This window comes from Daphnia carinata, chromosome 7, assembly GCF_022539665.2.
Source record: "Daphnia carinata strain CSIRO-1 chromosome 7, CSIRO_AGI_Dcar_HiC_V3, whole genome shotgun sequence".
Taxonomy (NCBI): domain Eukaryota; kingdom Metazoa; phylum Arthropoda; class Branchiopoda; order Diplostraca; family Daphniidae; genus Daphnia; species Daphnia carinata.
In genome coordinates this window covers 8,112,845-8,129,774 of record NC_081337.1, presented here as the reverse complement: position 1 = coordinate 8,129,774, position 16,930 = coordinate 8,112,845, and the positions used below count along the sequence as shown (strand labels likewise).

At 39.9% G+C, this 16,930-nt stretch overlaps 7 protein-coding genes across 9 annotated transcripts in view; 5 read left to right on the top strand and 2 right to left on the bottom strand.

The window, feature by feature from the left end:
* Positions 1-2,424, top strand: part of LOC130689538 (PRELI domain-containing protein 1, mitochondrial-like) — a 36,641-nt gene extending 34,217 nt beyond the window's left edge. The window contains exons 2-5 of one of the 2 annotated variants that reach the window (XM_059496272.1): positions 1,333-1,446; positions 1,506-1,719; positions 1,802-1,960; positions 2,032-2,424. In XM_059496272.1, the coding sequence (XP_059352255.1) occupies positions 1,358-1,446; positions 1,506-1,719; positions 1,802-1,960; positions 2,032-2,178 (609 nt within the window). In that variant the 5' untranslated portion in view covers positions 1,333-1,357 and the 3' untranslated portion in view covers positions 2,179-2,424. Of the gene's footprint in view, positions 1-1,195; positions 1,447-1,505; positions 1,720-1,801; positions 1,961-2,031 lie in introns of those variants that run through there. The other variant, XM_057512478.2, reaches the window with a different exon arrangement.
* A 13-nt stretch (positions 2,425-2,437) lies between these two features.
* LOC130689547 (MORN repeat-containing protein 4 homolog) lies at positions 2,438-3,438 on the top strand. The gene is made up of 4 exons (XM_057512489.2): positions 2,438-2,590; positions 2,653-2,848; positions 2,919-3,028; positions 3,088-3,438. The coding sequence occupies exons 1-4, from the start codon at positions 2,581-2,583 to the stop codon at positions 3,240-3,242; spliced, it is 471 nt and encodes a 156-aa protein (XP_057368472.1). The 5' UTR covers positions 2,438-2,580; the 3' UTR covers positions 3,243-3,438.
* On the bottom strand, positions 2,631-8,436 carry LOC130689557 (nicastrin-like). The gene is given in 18 exon segments (XM_057512501.1): positions 2,631-3,507; positions 3,589-3,690; positions 3,752-3,991; positions 4,079-4,350; positions 4,407-4,525; positions 4,599-4,761; positions 4,831-5,009; positions 5,623-5,822; positions 5,878-5,989; positions 6,054-6,290; positions 6,352-6,672; positions 6,729-6,898; positions 6,962-7,282; positions 7,350-7,500; positions 7,555-7,700; positions 7,792-7,928; positions 8,004-8,127; positions 8,225-8,436. Coding segments are annotated over 18 exon segments (3,333 nt in total). The 5' UTR covers positions 8,394-8,436; the 3' UTR covers positions 2,631-3,337.
* Positions 8,437-8,499: 63 nt separating this feature from the next.
* Positions 8,500-10,130, top strand: LOC130689638 (abasic site processing protein HMCES-like). Of its 2 annotated transcripts, XM_057512589.1 has the most exons (5): positions 8,500-8,584; positions 8,765-9,005; positions 9,080-9,277; positions 9,338-9,863; positions 10,002-10,130. In XM_057512589.1, the coding sequence occupies exons 1-5, from the start codon at positions 8,565-8,567 to the stop codon at positions 10,007-10,009; spliced, it is 993 nt and encodes a 330-aa protein (XP_057368572.1). In that variant the 5' UTR covers positions 8,500-8,564; the 3' UTR covers positions 10,010-10,130. The 2 variants fall into 2 exon arrangements, with proteins under 2 accessions (XP_057368572.1, XP_057368571.1); XM_057512588.1 differs by lacking the exon at positions 10,002-10,130 and having other exon boundaries at positions 9,338-9,923.
* A 114-nt stretch (positions 10,131-10,244) lies between these two features.
* LOC130689660 (flavin reductase (NADPH)-like) lies at positions 10,245-11,874 on the top strand. The gene is made up of 4 exons (XM_057512600.2): positions 10,245-10,390; positions 10,461-10,656; positions 10,719-10,886; positions 10,959-11,874. Exons 1-4 carry the CDS (start codon positions 10,253-10,255, stop codon positions 11,105-11,107), a joined length of 651 nt encoding a protein of 216 aa, XP_057368583.1. The 5' UTR covers positions 10,245-10,252; the 3' UTR covers positions 11,108-11,874.
* Positions 11,875-13,412: 1,538 nt separating this feature from the next.
* On the top strand, positions 13,413-15,592 carry LOC130687210 (puff-specific protein Bx42-like). Its single transcript, XM_057510352.2, has 6 exons — positions 13,413-13,523; positions 13,584-14,204; positions 14,270-14,468; positions 14,536-14,852; positions 14,914-15,192; positions 15,260-15,592. Exons 1-6 carry the CDS (start codon positions 13,507-13,509, stop codon positions 15,459-15,461), a joined length of 1,635 nt encoding a protein of 544 aa, XP_057366335.1. The 5' UTR covers positions 13,413-13,506; the 3' UTR covers positions 15,462-15,592.
* On the bottom strand, positions 15,586-16,362 carry LOC130687220 (uncharacterized). Its single transcript, XM_057510364.2, has 2 exons — positions 16,048-16,362; positions 15,586-15,961 (listed from the first exon to the last, which is right to left on the bottom strand). The coding sequence occupies exons 1-2, from the start codon at positions 16,226-16,228 to the stop codon at positions 15,747-15,749; spliced, it is 396 nt and encodes a 131-aa protein (XP_057366347.1). The 5' UTR covers positions 16,229-16,362; the 3' UTR covers positions 15,586-15,746.
* Between the last annotated feature and the right edge of the window lie 568 nt (positions 16,363-16,930).

The window sequence follows — 16,930 nt, the reverse complement described above, 5'->3', positions numbered from 1 at the left end:
AAGCCGATAAGTTTAAGTCTACCCTACCTCTTTCATTATCAATGCCATAAATTTTTGAAAGGGCAAGGAGAGGTAAGGTAAAGGCTAACGAAAAATATGCAAATCTTCGAAATTTTTTCCCACCAAAAACGCTTTGTTTTTTCCTCGAGAAAAGACTAGAGAAACAATAAAATGCAGTAACGGGGTGCGAGGAAGGGTTAGGAAAAATTTCAGTTTGTCTTGCACTTTCCACATTCACATCAGCAGTCATCACATACAGACAGGCAGGGACAGGCTTGAAGAAGAGGTCTCTCATCTTTGCCTCCGTTGCTTTCGAGGACAAGTGGACTTTGGTTAGGCCATTTTATTGCGCCAATTTCATCATACCTAAAGTTTTACACGTGGTAGCTGCTCGCCGGCAAAAGCAAGTTATTGAGAAACAGTTCTCTGGAAACAGACGTGTTCAGTCGGGAGAAGACTTTGAACCGAAGTAGCTGCAGTGAACCTCGTGAATGGGTTGAAAAATTTTATGTCAGCTTTGGTTTTAGGCAGTGGTGCATTCGGTCACGTTCGACTGACCTAATGTTTGAGTATTTTCACTGACAACGTGGTATCCTGGAAAATCTCTAGAAAACGTTCATATATTCCGTGAAAAAACATGCCTTGATGGCAGAGTAACAAGTTTTTCTCTTCATTGGGGCTCAACTAAAGGAACACGTGGTTTTGGACGGGTGCTAGAAAGCTTAATTGGAAGGTACTATAGTTCTTTTGTTTTTGAGAAGTTTGTTCCTCTTTCACTAATCTGTGTTCTTTTGCCGTTTGGTTTGTAAAATTTCTTCATTGTAAAACTACGTACGCTCGACTAATTATCCCTTGAACTGTGATCGAAGATAGTTTAGATTATTCATCTAAAGAATTAGTCACGTAGACACCTATGTCTTGCAGATAAACATTGCGTTGTTATCCGGATCTTGTTTGTCTGTTTATTAACGCAAGCTGCTGGAGTGAATTCTTTTGTTGAGAATGTTCGTTTAATGTTTAAAATATTATGCAAACTATATTGCTATTAATTCAAGCTCAATTTTTAAGTTAACTGGTATATAATACGGCTTATAACTGAAGTTATTTGTGAATGTGATTAACCCACCTAGAATGGGACAATGATCGCAAGTTGGTTGCAACCCTGCGTAGTATTCAAGGCCGGAGACATACCCGTCTTTACCGACAGTCGCTCTCGGGCATGTTGTTTTTCAACTCGTGTTCATTGCATGTGCTGATCTCAGTTCGAAATAAGCTCTTCTTTCACTCTGTTGCTTTCCAAGATAAATTCGACGTAGTTTATAGGGTTTCTGTACGTGGAATTTAGATTTAAATTAAGATGAAGTTTTACGAAATGGGTATAGTTTTGAAACATCCATGGGAGCAGGTCGTACAGTCGTTTTGGCAGCGTTATCCAAATCCCTACAGGTAACTAGGTGTATTGTTTCTTGATCTTTCTTAGATTAATTGCTTGAATTGTGTTGCAGTAAACATGTTTTGACTGAGGATACTGTACAGAGAGAGTTGGTATCTGGAAAACTACGCTCTATCAGATTCCTGACTAAAACTGGACAAGGCCCACGCTGGGCAGACAAGTTTGTCCCTCATCAACTTGTTGGGATAATTGAAGAATCTATCGTTGACCCTAAGAAACAGAGTTTAACAACTTATACCCGCAACATTGGTTATAACAAAATAGTGGTAAGTGCATTTACTCTTTAATTATTAATTTCCTATAAACCAACGAAATACTATTCTCATCTGTTATTCATTTCTGTAATAGAGCATTACAGAGAAGGTGGAATATCACCAAGACCCAACTAACCCCCAACAGACACTTGTGCAAAGGCAGGCCTGGATTGAATCGCAGTTCCATATTGGAACTCTTAGACGCCCAATTGAGGCTTTCATATATGATCGTTTCCGTAAAAACTGCACCAAGGTAGGTGGACTTCACATTTTTCCTGATGCTGAGTTTCATATGTCAAGGCTGCTTTCTATTTTGTGCTACAGGCTTCAAATGGATTCCAATGGGTTTTGTCCAAAATGTGGACCAAGGAACCAGTCAATTCCCCAGTCATTCTTAATGATATTGCGCTAGAGGCAGCAAGACGAGCTACGACAATTGCTTCCCATGCAAACGCAAGACTCAGTTCTTAGAGAAAAACATTCATTCGTGTCTTTCAGTTGTATTGTTGCACATTCGGAACGCCATTAGCCTTTATATGCAATATTTCAGATCATCTTAGGTGGTTTAGTTGGAACTCCTAAAGACCAAATGTTTATCAGTAAATCATGTACACGAAAAGCGGTTACTTCTAGGAAGTCGTAACATTACCTTGTTTGTAACAGTATCGTCACCTTAGGTGGTGAAAAAAAAATATATTGTTTATGTTTATTGCTTTATTCAACTGGAATTTCAATGTTTCTTGTTTTGATTATTGATTTATTACGTATTTTCCTGTGTGACCCATCCTAATTAGATTTGTGCCTTCCCCGTACAGAAATAATCCTTTTAATGTTCAGTACTTCGTCTCCGTGGAAGCAGCAAGGACGCTAACAATGGCGTTAGGTAAGTTTTGTTTAATTATTCTTTGTTAAATGCTTGAAACTAATAACTCTTTTTTCTATTAGACGCAGAAAACAAGGATGCGGTATATGGTTCGTTCAAATACAGTGACGGCAGTGAATACATAGGCGAATGGGACCAGAATGGGCAACGGCACGGTGTAGGGCAACTTACTACTCCGGATGGTTCGGTATATTCTGGTCAATTTAAACTAGGACTATGCTCGGGTTTAGGTGTACTGGTTTTCTCGGACGGTGCAAGGTAATATTGCCACGAGCACTTAATTTTTCAATATCACGAGCTTAAATGTGTCTTATTTTGTGTGTCCAAGATACGAGGGAACATTTTCCGAAGGCTGGTTTCATGGTCCAGGAGCGTTCTGGAGATCAGACGGTATGAGATATGAAGGTGAATTCCGTGGCGGTCGAATTTGGGGCCAAGGTAAGCAAACTAAATTGAATTAAGTATTTATTCTAGTATACATTTATTATTTGAACAAGGCTTAGTGACTTTTTCGGATGAAAGCAACGGATTTCCCCGACACGAAGGACATTTTCAAGATTGCAGATTTATGCGCCGAGCCAAGTGCGGTGATGCAATTCAACGAGCTCAGAAAGTCGCATTAATGGCTCGCGCTTTATGCGATGAACACTAAGCAGTTCAGTTTTTTACTACCATCTCCTTGAAGAAAGTGATTATTCGTGAACCAGAATCAACAGATTTTATTCAAACTTAGGTATATTACTTGTTTTATCTGGTGATGGCTGTCGTTGAATTTGCTAGCAGTAGATGTTGAAGAGCAGTGGACTGTTTCATCCGGGCTTGCAGTAATATATGACTGGCTACTCCGATACGAACGTCCATTAATGTCAGCTCTCCTTTTATTCGAATTAAAACTTTCTTCAAATTAACTAGGGGAGCTATTGATAGGGCGAAAAAAGAAGTGATGTAGTTGAAGTGAAACGAGAAACGTATTTGAATTTTAAACGGCAGTAACTTACTTCCGTCAGTCATGTTGAGACTACGTTCATCAAGCTCGTTCTTGATGTGCTGTATCTCGTCATTTAATTGATTTAATTTATGGTTACGTTCCTCTATCCCGACTGTAAAGTAAAATATTGTTTGTTTGTTTTGAGAATATCCCATTTTAGGTCATTGACTTACCACTGAATTTGGTGTATTTTTCTTCAACCTGTTTAAGCTGTTCCTGAGTTTTGCTGTACTGAGTCAACAATCCACTGAGCTGAGAATTTAGGTACTTTTCTCTAGTTTCCACACGTTCCATGTTCTTCTCGATGTCTGTGCTGATCTTTTGCAGCATTGTTCGAGATGAGCTCATCGTATTTGACACACTTGCACTGTATTTTGATAGCAATTCCAGTCGTGACCTCCAATCCCGGGGATCTTTTTAGCACCAAAAAACAAACTTGTAAGATATTTTTTTTTTAAACGTGCGGTAATTGGATGGTTGTGGGCCTTGGAATTACTTACCAGGCTTCATTGCAAGCTTAAGTCGTGGAATGACACGTTCAACTTCAATCTTCCAAGCTTCAGCATCCGCCTCCGATTCCAGTACGTCAGCTCGCATTTGACTCACGTGTGGGGTAATAGTTTGGACGTTAAGGTTGAAGAAATCTTTATCGTACTCGTCGTCATCACTTCCATATTGAGCGGCCATTTCTTCCTCAACCTGATCCAAATCAAGTTCATCTCCACTTCCATTCTCTTCCTCTACCACTTCCTCTTCGTCCTGTTCCTGAGGCCTTTAAGATACTGGAATTAGATTTATGTAATGGGTGTTCGCTGTCTTTTTTCTTACTGATCCCACAAAAAGTTGTTGATTTTCAATGCGTAGTCAGCCAACCGATCAAGAACGAAAACAACGTGCTCGCCGTAGCCCTGTTTCAGTCTATTCGGTGGAAACTCGATAGCGACTCCCTATATGGGTATATGGGAGTGTCCATTAGTTTTATGAATTTAGTAAGGGAATTAAAAACTAATATTATCGTACTAAACGGCGAACGTAGTCCAATATATTTGAGATTGTGGCATTGGGGTCATCGGATTCCTGGGGAGTGTCGAATTTCTTTTTGCCTTTTCTTATCAACCATGCAGCTGTAACAACAAACATGTAAAATTGCTCCCCCGGGTTGGTAGGTATAGCAAAGTAATGTCTAAATGTCAATCATTATTCATATTTAATGATTAATGTTTAGCAATAGGTTCTGTATTAGAAAGTGTACCTTGGAAAAGGTTTAATGTTGAATTCGTTGGCAAATTCTGTTTCGTATTTGAGGATCTTCATCTTGTCAATCAAATCTTCCATTAGAGTAAATACCGCAAAAGAAGCACCTGGGCCCAGTTGCCCAATATCACTGTCAGTGGTTGTCTCATTTCGGTTCCCATTTACACCAGAATCAGACTTACGAGATGATTTCTCCATTTGCACTTTTTTTTTTTAATATTTACCTAAAGCCTCGTATTGCACACGTACTGGTCTAACCTGTTTGTTTTGCCTCCATCGGTATGGTTTCCTTGGTTACCACGGACACATCAAACTTACCATTACAATGATATTGGTGTAATAGAAAACCACTGGCGTTAGTCAGTCTTTCGGAATTTGTATTCACCGATTATCATTTTTCCATGAAATCAATCAAAACTAAAAAGGGGGTACGTTGCATATACTCACACGAAGACATACCCAGTCACTTCCATTCAAACTTCGCACATGCACAAGCAAAATATAATATGCACACAAGGAAATATAATTAAATGACAAAAGGTTAAAGTGTGAAAAGCCGTCCAAGGCAGCAAATCACATCACATCGGTAGTTAATTGTTTGCTGAGATACTCAACAAACTATTAGGCGTTATTAAACTAGTTACAGCTGGACAGTGGGATGAGTTGAGCCGTAGTTGAGAGTAACCAATGGAATGTGATTTGCTGCGTTGTCCTAGCAGGCAACTTCTTCGGGACTGTAATTAATTTTTCAATGTAGAGGTTAAGGTAGGACTTGCTATAATTTTTGTACTCTTTACCTTGGAGGAAAAAGAAGAGCTGAATTTGTTTCCACCCAATAGGTTACCGCAAAAGATAACAAAAAGACTACCACTCCAAAGACGAATACGGACACTGCTTGGAGTGAAGAAGCTTTTAGAAATATTCGAACTGAGAAAGTCTCCCATCTGGATTCTGTCCAAGAAGAGTATTCTCCCGATGTCCAGTCATAATCTATTACAAAATTTAGGTATATCACATTATTTAAAATTGAAATATTTAAATAGACCTTCAATTTCAAATGCTGGGCTAACTGCATACGATGTTTTGACAGTGCTGCGGTAACATGTTCCGCTGGAATTATTTGATTCATACTCTCCCATCCAGTAATAGTGGTAAATCTGTAGAAAAATACCGACAAGGTAAACAACGCAGAATTTTTGGATTGGCAAAAATCATACATACTTCATTGTGATCACTGTTGATGCAAGCCGTCTTGTTAATATCAAGCTGTTGTCCACTGATCATCGCCAAAAGATGTCGGGTCCGTAACGAAAGGGCCTTGTAGGCACCATCACCATGCGTCACACCCACATAGGTCGGCAAAATGCTTCCAGTAGCTAAATTGTTCCTGCCGTTTAAAAGCCAACTGAAAAGGCTGCAATTGGCGTTGATCAGGTAACACTCGAGAGTGCTCTCCAACTACAGGTAAGATTCCCTCTGTAAAATGCATTTAGTTTTTAAAATGACAAAAAAAACCTACCAAAGTCACGTTAGCTACGATGTCCATAGGCATTTTGTCTCCTGTCGCCAACTCATAGATTGTAGCTGATACCGCATAAGCAACCTCAGCCAGGTGCTTTGATAACTTCGAAGAACTAATTGTCTGAAATGTATCCCATTCGTTGTTGTAAAATTGATTAGTAAATGCGTTCTTGTGGTTTGAAATCAACAGCCCTGGGATGCTCAAATCTTTTTTAAGAAAACTCTGAAGAGAGGCTGGTGGCAGTGGGATTGAAGCATCGACAGGCTCTGCAGTCAGATTACCCTGGTTTTTCCTAAGGACATTGATCAATTCCATCACCTAGTGAGTAGAAAACTAAGTAATATTGAAAGTATTCTTAAATCAGGATGGATTACGTTGGCGTTAACGCGGTTGTCACTCCTGGATTTTGGATCCGTATGCAGATAAATCTTTTTATCAGCATGAGGAGCTAGAGAACCAAGTTCAATCCAATATTTAACATGTTCGAGTCCAATTAGAGGACTTTGAGAAGGGTTTTCGTCTTTTAATGGCTTCGGGAATTTCCCTGTATAAAAGAAAGAAATTAAATAATTTGACTTGTTTTGCAGAATTGGAAAACGAAACCAACCTAAATTCATGTCGTATGCCATGCGACTAGATCCGATATAGTCAAAAGCTTCACCATTAAAAAGTACTAGAAAAACATTTTCGATTTCTTGACGACGGATATCGAACTTGAACTTGTTAATCATATCTGCAATAGCTATCAGAGTAGCCATTCCCGTGATGGCTGTATCGGCACCAACTGATAGACCATCGAATATTGATGCACTGTCCATTCGGGCAGAGACGAAGATGACGGAATGATTGCTAACGGGTCCGCTACTCTTGTTTGCGGCCAATACAGGGACAAAAATATTGACATTCCCCAGAGGATCACAGTACTCGGCTATAAAATCAGGTATTTTCTGTTAGTTTTATATCAGAAGCTGATGTAATAGTAGACAATTGCTTACAAGGTTGTGGATTGAGTAGCATGTTGAGACGCCCACGTCGAAGACAAGTAGGTGTATCTACCGCGGCCCACATAAAAGCTTTGAGTTCAATAGCACAGAGAGGGTAGCTGGGTGGAGAACCTTCAACCGGTCGATTGAACTTGAAAAAGCACTGTAAAACACTATTAGATCACTTAACACGTAAAACGAAACCAAAATAATTTACATCGTCAAGCAAGATTGATTGATTTAGGTTGGTTTCATTAATGAAAAAAATTGGGAATTGGAAATCTTCAAATAAAATTGCATCTCCTGCAGGATTCCATGGGTTGGAATCACAGTAGGACGAAAATGCATCATTTTTATACAGTCCTATGAACAATAAATAAAAGTTAAATTATACATAAATGAAAAAATAAAAATAAAGTAATAATAGTAATAAAATTTTTTCAAAGCCACTAACCAGTAATTTTGTTGGGACATGTTAAGTCATTGGAATAGGGCGGTGCTGGAGCTGGATTATGAAATGTAGTATCAGTTTTGTTTAGAACTACTATGCCAGCAACTTTGCCTGAATTTTTCAGTGTCATCAGATTTTCTCTGAAAGTTTAAGAACAGTGTAAACAAGCTATTTTGAACAGGATTGCTGGTACAAAGAGAAACTGTTTTCCAAACCTTCTAAACATGTTCGGAGGTAGTAAAACCATGTATGGTGCATCAGGGCCAACCTCAAGAAGCCAATCAAAATCCAGTTTTGTTCCAATATAATGTACAACACCTACATTTCCTGATTGGGAAGCTGAAAATAAAATATTAACAAAAGTTTTAAAGGTTAGATATCGCTTATGATACAGTAAATGTAATTAGCATCGATCTGTCAAAATCGGACTTCTTACATGAACAACCGATCTGATGGGTTCCATTTAACCTTCTAAAGCAACTAAAACCATCGTCAATTCGCTGATAAATTTTTTCCGTGATTCTTTCACAACTCAAGTCAGTAGCTAAGAAAATAGCACTAAATAATAACCAAAAAACTTTTTTGACATTTAAAATGCCAGCCATCTTTTACAGTGCTGTACGGCTGGTTTTGCTTGGCAGGTTTTAGTTGTCTGCCCAGCTCCGGAAAGAATGAAAACTATAAAGTAGGACAGCCAGCGCAAATCGTAGCAATAGCTCTGTTCAATCATAATACCGCCATTTATTAGCTTTGACTCTGTGCTTTAAGTCTTTAAAATGTGCGGCCGAACTGCTTGGTATTACTTTATCTTAAATATTTATTAGAATTATCATGCATAGCGGTAACAATTTTTGCTGTCACTTTTTATTTTTTTATTCTTTGCATGAAATCAAATCACTAGATAATCGTTACAACAACGATTTTTCTCTAATTTATTTGCCTTCATAGAATTTGTTCATTGTTTTTCTATGCTTAGTACGTTATCGCCTGATGTATTATGCAAAGCATGCACTTACAAGAAAAGGAAATCTGATTGTTATACTCAAGTTGAGTGGAGAGAAAGTAGTAATGGGAAGGAATGTAATCCATCTACCAACTTTGTCCCAACTTTCTATGGGCCTGTAATAATTTCGAAGAAGCATTTGGACCCAAATGCTGATCCAGATGACAGAATTCTAATGCCTATGATGTGGGGAATTATTCCAAGATGGCATAAAGTACATCTCTCTATTTTTTCTCTAAACATTTCTGTTGTTTGATGTAATGTCTCATTGTGGCAAATTTTTCTCAGGGACCTCCAACCCAGCACAAGATGACAACAAACAATTGCCGTGTTGAAGGAATTACTGAAAGTCGCCTTTACAAGGATCCATTACATAAGGGTAGACGCTGTGTAGTACTCTGTGAGGGATTCTACGAATGGAAAAAACCTAAGAGTAAAGGAGAAACTAAGCAACCATACATGATATATTTCCCCCAACCTGAAGGAGTGAGGGTCCTGCTAATCATATTTGATTCTGTTATGATAACTTTTCTTTTTTTTTATTAGCGATCGATTTTTGAGCCAGAGACGTGGGTGGATTGTTTAGACAAGCTCTCGTCTAAAGAAGATGGCTGGAAAGGACCAAAACCACTCACGATGGCTGGTCTATTCGATACCTGGAAATCACCTGAAGATGGTAGCATCATTTATAGTTACAGTATAATAACCATGGACTCTTCTTCGGCATTCGCATGGATCCATGAAAGAATGCCAGCTATTCTTGAAACGGAAGATGACGTCCGCGATTGGCTTGACTACACACGCGTTCCTGCTGAACAAGCCCTTGCCAAATTGAAAGCTTCATCCATATTAACTTGCCATCCCGTGTCTACCGATGTGAACAATGCGAAAAACAAAGGGGATCATCTCACAAAAGCCATTGATTTGAATAAACCCAAAAAGCTCTCGGGTAGTGGAAAGTTTATGGCAAACTGGTTGAGCCGAGGAAGTCCGGTTAAAGCAGAAAGAAATGAAAGTCCCCCCAAAGAGGGCGTTAAACGTCGTTCGTCAATGGATAAAGATCCAGTTCAAGGTACGTCTGCCAAAAAAGTCAAGGAGGATAAAACGACCGTCTAAAGTTCTCTGCGGAAAAATGTCGCTTTTTTTTTTGTGTCCCTCTATTTTTCAGAGTGTAGCGACTATCTTTGTTAACCAAGTGTTTAAAATACAGATTTATAGGATATGTAGTAACATTCCCTGGCAATTCACAACTGACCGTTCAAACAGGATGTCAGCCGTCCGCCGAAGCCATCGAAAATTTCACACTGATAAATATTTATGTAATCTACCTCCGTTATCAGACATGTCGTATCTGATCGCCGTTGGCGACAAGAGAACTCTTGACTAAAAGGACTTAGTTTATCAGAACTTCAAAGTGTCTCAAGAATTCAACATCTGGGCTGTTAACGTTCGCGATTTACGATGAAAATTGCTGTACTCGGAGCCACAGGTGGGACAGGCGTTCAGATAGTGAAGCAAGCACTCGCAGGCAAGCATGATGTTGTTGCTATAGTACGTAATCCAGACAACCTTAAAGAGATCCAGAATCCTCGTCTCAAGGTAAATTTTTTTTCTAATTATTCTAATTTTCTTCTAGAACACTTTATTGAAGTGAATGCCATCTGCACAGGTTGTCAATGGTGACATTTTCTCTGAAGTCAGTTTGACTTCCCTTTTTAAGGACACTGATGCCGTAATTTCCTGTCTAGGCTTCAAACGAAGCTCGGCAGTAACTGGCTACACGGAGTCCATCAAACCAATCATAGGAGCAATTAGAGCTGCTAAAGTCCCAAGACTACTTGTTATGACAGCCTATTACACGGAAAGTAAGCACAACTATCTCTTGAGAAAAATAACACTGGCACTAATTAATTCTCGCTTATTGTAGTATCTTCCAGCGAAAGTCAAGGGTTCCTTGTGCGATGGCTGGTAATACCTATGCTTCGACCGATTTTGATCAACATGAGGCAAATGGAGAAGTACCTTGAAACAGAATGCGGTGACATCAATTACACCGTTATTCGACCCCCTGGACTAACCAATGGAACGGCATCAGGTAAATTCGAAACCTATACAAACATTCGATGGCTGTTATAGTTAAGTTAAGAGTTCCTCGTTCTCTAAATAGGCCGAAATGTTAAGTCGGAGATTGGTGCTTATTTCTTAAAAGATAAATCAAGTTCTACTAGAATGCCTCGCGCCGACGTAGCGAAATTTATGATCGACTGCCTTCCAAAATCGGATTTGTTTCAAAAAGCTGTCGCAATCGGCATTTAGTAATAACCTGCTTTATTGCACTTTTTTATTTCGCAATCAGTAACTTGCAATTTTATAGTCTTCAAAGAAAAAAATACCAATCTAAAGCGATTGAACTTCATTTTTAATTTCCCCCCATCCTTTTTCCCTTCATGGAAAGAAATCAATTTGGATAGAAGTAATGTTCTTACTGAAGTTCAGTAGGACATGCGTCGTTTCTACAAGAAATTCATCTCGCTATGTTTTAAGTGGATGCCAAAGTATCCTATTTCTTCCCAAGAATAAGAAAAAAGCAGGAAGTTTTGAAAAAAAAAAGTTTCCGTTAGTTGAAATTGAATTTTAGCTTTGCTGCCTCAAATGCCTTTTCGCTAGATTTCCCTGTCATTGAGTTTTTCAAACGAAGTGTCACGTGCATGTAAAAACTCTGGCCCAGATGCCATATTAGGTTTACGAGTGTACGGTCACGTCTCGCTAACTTGACCTAAGCACAGATGTCATGCTGAGTACTCTTTATAGGGTAGCATTTTGTGCTCAGGGATAGGTAACATCAAAGACAAATGGGAAAAAAGAATAGAGTGTGCAACATATCATCAAGTAGCTCATCACGAAACATCCTCTTCACAAACAATTATCCTGGGAAATGTCGTAGTTCCATGATACATTTTCTTAAGAACCATAGAATATCGGATGTTGTAATGAGATGCTCTGTGCTCCTGCGTAATTAACATGCCCCGGGATAGAGCTGTCTCCACGCAAATAACTTATATAATAAACATGACTGCCGTGAGGCTTATCTGTCAGTAAACTTTACCGCCATATGCGTCCCGACATCAAATCAAGTTTCCCTTCCTCTCAGTCAGGCCTAGCTAGAGCGCACAGCCTACTGTAGGTATCGATCCATCCGCTCAAATAGAGCTCACCCTACGTATACGGAAAAGAAAGGGCGGAACCGTAATCAAGAATCAGATAGATATGCTTTAGAAGAAAACTTTCATAATGAAACTTTTCCATGGGGGACTCGTACAACACAACGAGTTCACGGCTACGTCTCTTGCTGCTTCTTGATTTCCTCCGGAAGCGCAATCGTCAAACGTTTGAAACTTCGGTGATGTCCAGAAGAGATCGTCGCATATACACAACAACTATCTGTGTATTATCGGAAAAATACATTATAGATGTAAACCTCCACTCCTAAGATTTATTGGGGTACTGTAGAGAAAACCAAAGAAACCGGCGGAAGAGAGACGGAGATGAAGCAAGCTCACGGTCACCGCACACATTCATATATCATTTGTAATACGCAACTCACTGATTCACATCGCAAACCAGTTGAAATGAACTCTATTCACAAGTATATCAAACTCTTACGTTGGCATTTATGACCGGAACTGAGACTATTAAGCCTTATCCGCTGATAAATCAGATGTTCCCTCCTGCAAACCGAGGGACTCACATTATTTTTATGACTGTGTTATCCCATACTGTATAACTTTGTGTATGTGTGTGTATGCCTTTTTTTTACACGTTGAATGCCTAGTTTTCACAATCGATTTGGCATAAGGAAAAAAAAATTTACAAAAGGCCAACGTCAGCCACGACTATATACGCCCAAGAGTCGAGAAGCGTTGATTGCAAACGGGAAGTATGCGACTTTTATCATGTTTGCCTTCTAATTAGGTGTTATTAGTGAGTGAGTGAGAAACTGTGCCCCATTGCAGCTGACAGGAGTTCGCATTTCAAACCTTGGCATGAATTACATTTTTGTCACCACCCCACTCACGTCTTTCATATTATGACCGCGAAAATATCACGAATAGAAAGGCGTAAGAAGAAAGGTTATTGGCTGCACGTTTTGTGGAAAATGGAGAAGAATATGAGAAAGCTGGTTTGTGTAACAAGAACGGCGAGGTTGCTCTTAGCTTAAGTATGTCTATTTATTCCGCCCATCATTAAACCATATTGGATATCTAGGGGGTATACGCACATGGCGTCATAATCTCCTAAAAGTTTTGGGATCGATAGACTTTTGAAAATTTCAGTCACGTCGCTGAACAAGTACCGGAGTTGGAGAGGAAAATTTTGTACCCTATGGTTCTACTAGTACGTCGTCTTCATCACAATGCATAATTTTGATTGATGTTGTTTTTAACTTCTGCTCAAATACGTCCAAGAATAAAATACTTTGGAAAACGAAACGTTTTTAGCTTCGAACTTAGGAAAATTTTTTTATTTGGATAAATATCCAGCCGTCCACAATGTGATTTGCACTTTCCATTTCCCAAAAGCCCCAAAATAAAGTACAATACACAACATAGAAATCTGGCATCGCTGTGTAAATGTTTATTCTACGAGAATATAATTTTTGTATTTGGCAACTTCTCGCTGACAGACAGACTCGACTTTGGTGAAAACAGAAAAACATGGCGTCCCTATCGAGGTAAAATTTGTTTAATAAGATTGCTCTAAATTTTCTTGAGAACATTCCTATTTCTCATAGCTATCTTCCGGCGCCTACGCAGTTGACATGGGATCGAGACATCGAGGAGCAAAAAGAGCGGGCAAACCGTAATACAGCCATCGTGGCTGCTACAAAGGCGATTCCGCCGTATGGAAATCGCAGTTCATGGGTTCCTCGAAATGTGTCTGACTTTGGCGATGGAGGGTCTTTCCCGGAGATTCACATGGCCCAATATCCATTGGACATGGGTCGAAAGGATCAGGCTGGACAAAAGTCTAATGCCCTAGCCATTCAACTCGATGCAGAGGGCAAGATCAAGTATGATGCCATTGCCAGACAGGGGCATGGAAAGGACAAAGTAGTCTTTTCCAAATTCACTGATCTTCTTCCTGCTGAAATTACCAATGAAGATGATCCCACGCTTCACAAACCTTCAGATGAAGAAATTGCAGACATCACTGAGAAAACTAGACGGGCCCTAGAACAGATTACACACGCAAAGGTGGAAGCTGCCCTGCCAGTTCGTGCTGCAGAAAGAACTGGCCCTGCTCAGTTTATTCGTTATACACCTGCCCAACAAGGTGATGAATTTAACTCTGGTGCCAAACAGCGCATTATTCGCATGGTAGAAGTACAAAAAGACCCTATGGAACCCCCTAGGTAAAATATTTGAAATAAGAAAAGCTTATTTTTCCCCATTCTAAATATAATATTCCTGTCATTAGGTTCAAAATTAACCAAAAAATTCCCCGTGGGCCGCCATCTCCTCCCGCTCCCGTTCTACATTCCCCCACCCGCAAAGTAACAGTTAAAGAACAGCAGGAATGGAAAATTCCGCCTTGCATCTCCAACTGGAAGAACGCTAAGGGTTACACTATTCCTTTGGATAAACGTTTGGCAGCCGACGGCCGAGGACTTCAGCAGGTATTATCCACAGATAAATATGCCAATATTCCCGACAAACTAGACAAAATGACGCTATTAATCACAGGTTCACATTAATGAGAAATTCGCCAAATTGGCGGAATCGTTATACATCGCTGATCGAAAGGCCCGAGAATCTGTGGAATTAAGAGCTCAACTTCAAAAGAAGCAGGCTCAAAAGGAGAAAGAGAAAAAAGAAGACACATTACGACAGCTTGCCCAGCAAGTTCGTGAAGAGCGAGCTGGTCTTCGACCAGGTGGGGGAGGTGCCGCTGCTCGTGAAGACGATGACGATGCAGCTGAGCGTGACAACTTAAGACAAGAGCGGCATCGCGAGCGACAACGTGAGCGCAACATTGCACGCGCTGCCCCTGGTGATAAGAAGTAATGAATTCAACGTAAATTTATTTTCGCAGGTTTTATTTTGAAACTTTTTGGTGCGTAGGTCTAAACTTGATCGTCAACGGGAGCGTGATATCAGCGAGCAGATCGCATTAGGTATGCCTGCTAGAGCCTCGGCTAGCGGAGAGACCATGTACGACCAGCGGTTATTGAACCAGACTCGCGGTATGGACAGTGGCTTCGCCGATGATGAGGCCTACAATGTATACGACAAGCCATGGCGCGAGCAGGGGACTCTTTCTCAGAACCTTTACCGTCCGACAAAGAACCTTGATCAAGACTTGTACGGAGATGACTTGGACAAACTTGTTAAGACCAGCAAGTGAGTTTTTTGTTCATTCCGCTAATAATTTCCTGGCCAAGTTTTTTATCTGTGCTTCTCGTTTTAGATTTGTACCTGATAAAGAATTCAGTGGAACTGATCGTTCTGGTCCTTCGGGCTCCCGTAGTGGCCCAGTTCAGTTTGAAAAGGAAGAGGATCCTTTCGGCCTCGACAAGTTTTTGACGGACGTTCGCAAGGCCAGTAGCAAGCGACCAACCGATGCGGATCGTTCAGAAAAGGACAAGGACAAGAGGAGGCGTCGAGACTAAATTTTCTTTTCCGTTTACGATATCGCGACTTTGTTTAATTTTTCTCATTTTAAACCTTCTTAAAAACAAAACAAAAATAAAGCAAGTAAGCATTTTCAAGAAGACCACAATACATTTCAGATGGAATGTTACTGACTAGTTGTTTATTTCTCTTAAATGATTGACAATTGACAAGCTTTGGTTCAAATATTGTTGAAAGTTACAAGACATTTTACGTAAATGTACACAATAATCAATAATTAAGCAGAAGACTTGAATATCACCAGACAAAGGAAGTGTAAAATATTAAGAAAATAGTCCAGTGGAAAGACCACGATAAAAACACCTGGCCTCAAGAAGCCTGTGTAGTTGCTCTATGCTAATTAATCGAACATGTGCTTCTTCACTCAGCTGCTGTCTTTCTTGAAGCAATCCAACTAGAGTGTTGGAAGTGTTGTAGATTTGCACAAGAAGCCATTCTTGTAGTTTTTTGAGATCATCAATGCAAAGGTTTTCGGAAACTAGAAGAACAAAAAACATTTGATAGGACAACTTATCAAATAGTGAACTTGGGGAAAGTAGGGTATAGTAACGACAAAAAACATACCGGAAGACGACTGTTTAGTGCTAGATTTGAGCTCGTGTTGGACGCAACATTGTGTTGGAGATGTAGCAATTTCGTCAGAATTTTTCAGTGGATTCCGCGAACAGAATATGGCAGCAACGGTTGTATTTGATGGTGAATCGTTCAAAAGAGGTAAACGACTTTCTTCGTGGCCGATATCCATGGCGAAGACTGGCCAAATTACGTCAAATCTCTGATAGGACCATAACCATTACGCTTTCTTCCCCAATAAGAAAGCAAACAAGGGAAACAGTGTCCCCTATCACCTTGACAGATCAAATTAATCCGTGAGATGGCGGTGGCGTTCGATCGCAACTGTAACAAATCAAGAGCTTTAAATGGCCCTTTGATAGACCCTCGGTTCCAGAATAACAACAAAAAAAGGGGAAACTTGGAGCGAAGGATAAGGAGAAACCAGAACCAGCTTTTGTATGTATTTTTTTTATTATATACCATTGTGCATGTACCTATGATCACTAGACAAAACGAAGGGCCACTTTTTCATTCATCAGTTTCTATTTGAAGTGGTGTATATAGCAGACTAAACCCAACAAAAGAGCTGCACAGATCACTCTGCTTGTTCAATGGCAAAACCATCATCATATGAACCGAGTGTGACAGATGTTCAAAGAGCAGAAAAAAAAGATTATTCTTTCGTCTGTACTTGTAATGATTGTAGTATAGACTCATATGTAGGGGATAGAAAGTGCCAAGTGGATTTTGGTAGCATAGTTGGGGGGTTATACTGTATGTGATTATCGAGTCCCGAAAGTCCCGTAATGATATAGTATGTCTCCTCCCTCTCTTTTTTGTATATCCGGAGCCTCAGAGGTCTCCCGGAGAGAGTGAGTCTCTTCTTTCACTT

Bases quoted from the DNA above. Each gene is read 5' to 3' on its own strand.
- LOC130687220 (XM_057510364.2), bottom strand. From the start codon at position 16,228: ATGGATATCGGCCACGAAGAAAGTCGTTTACCTCTTTTGAACGATTCA. The intron at 15,962-16,047 runs GTATGTTTTTTG...TTGTTCTTCTAG, and splicing joins CACTAAACAGTCGTCTTCCG to TTTCCGAAAACCTTTGCATT.
- LOC130689547 (XM_057512489.2), top strand. The intron at 2,849-2,918 runs GTAATATTGCCA...TGTGTGTCCAAG, and splicing joins GTTTTCTCGGACGGTGCAAG to ATACGAGGGAACATTTTCCG. The intron at 3,029-3,087 runs GTAAGCAAACTA...TATTTGAACAAG, and splicing joins CGGTCGAATTTGGGGCCAAG to GCTTAGTGACTTTTTCGGAT.
- LOC130689660 (XM_057512600.2), top strand. From the start codon at position 10,253: ATGAAAATTGCTGTACTCGGAGCCACAGGTGGGACAGGCGTTCAGATA. The intron at 10,391-10,460 runs GTAAATTTTTTT...CCATCTGCACAG, and splicing joins TCCAGAATCCTCGTCTCAAG to GTTGTCAATGGTGACATTTT. The intron at 10,657-10,718 runs GTAAGCACAACT...CGCTTATTGTAG, and splicing joins GACAGCCTATTACACGGAAA to TATCTTCCAGCGAAAGTCAA.
- LOC130687210 (XM_057510352.2), top strand. The intron at 14,853-14,913 runs GTAATGAATTCA...TTTGGTGCGTAG, and splicing joins GCTGCCCCTGGTGATAAGAA to GTCTAAACTTGATCGTCAAC. The intron at 15,193-15,259 runs GTGAGTTTTTTG...TTCTCGTTTTAG, and splicing joins AAACTTGTTAAGACCAGCAA to ATTTGTACCTGATAAAGAAT.
- LOC130689638 (XM_057512588.1), top strand. From the start codon at position 8,565: ATGTGCGGCCGAACTGCTTG. The intron at 8,585-8,764 runs GTATTACTTTAT...TTCTATGCTTAG, and splicing joins ATGTGCGGCCGAACTGCTTG to TACGTTATCGCCTGATGTAT. The intron at 9,006-9,079 runs GTACATCTCTCT...AATTTTTCTCAG, and splicing joins TTATTCCAAGATGGCATAAA to GGACCTCCAACCCAGCACAA.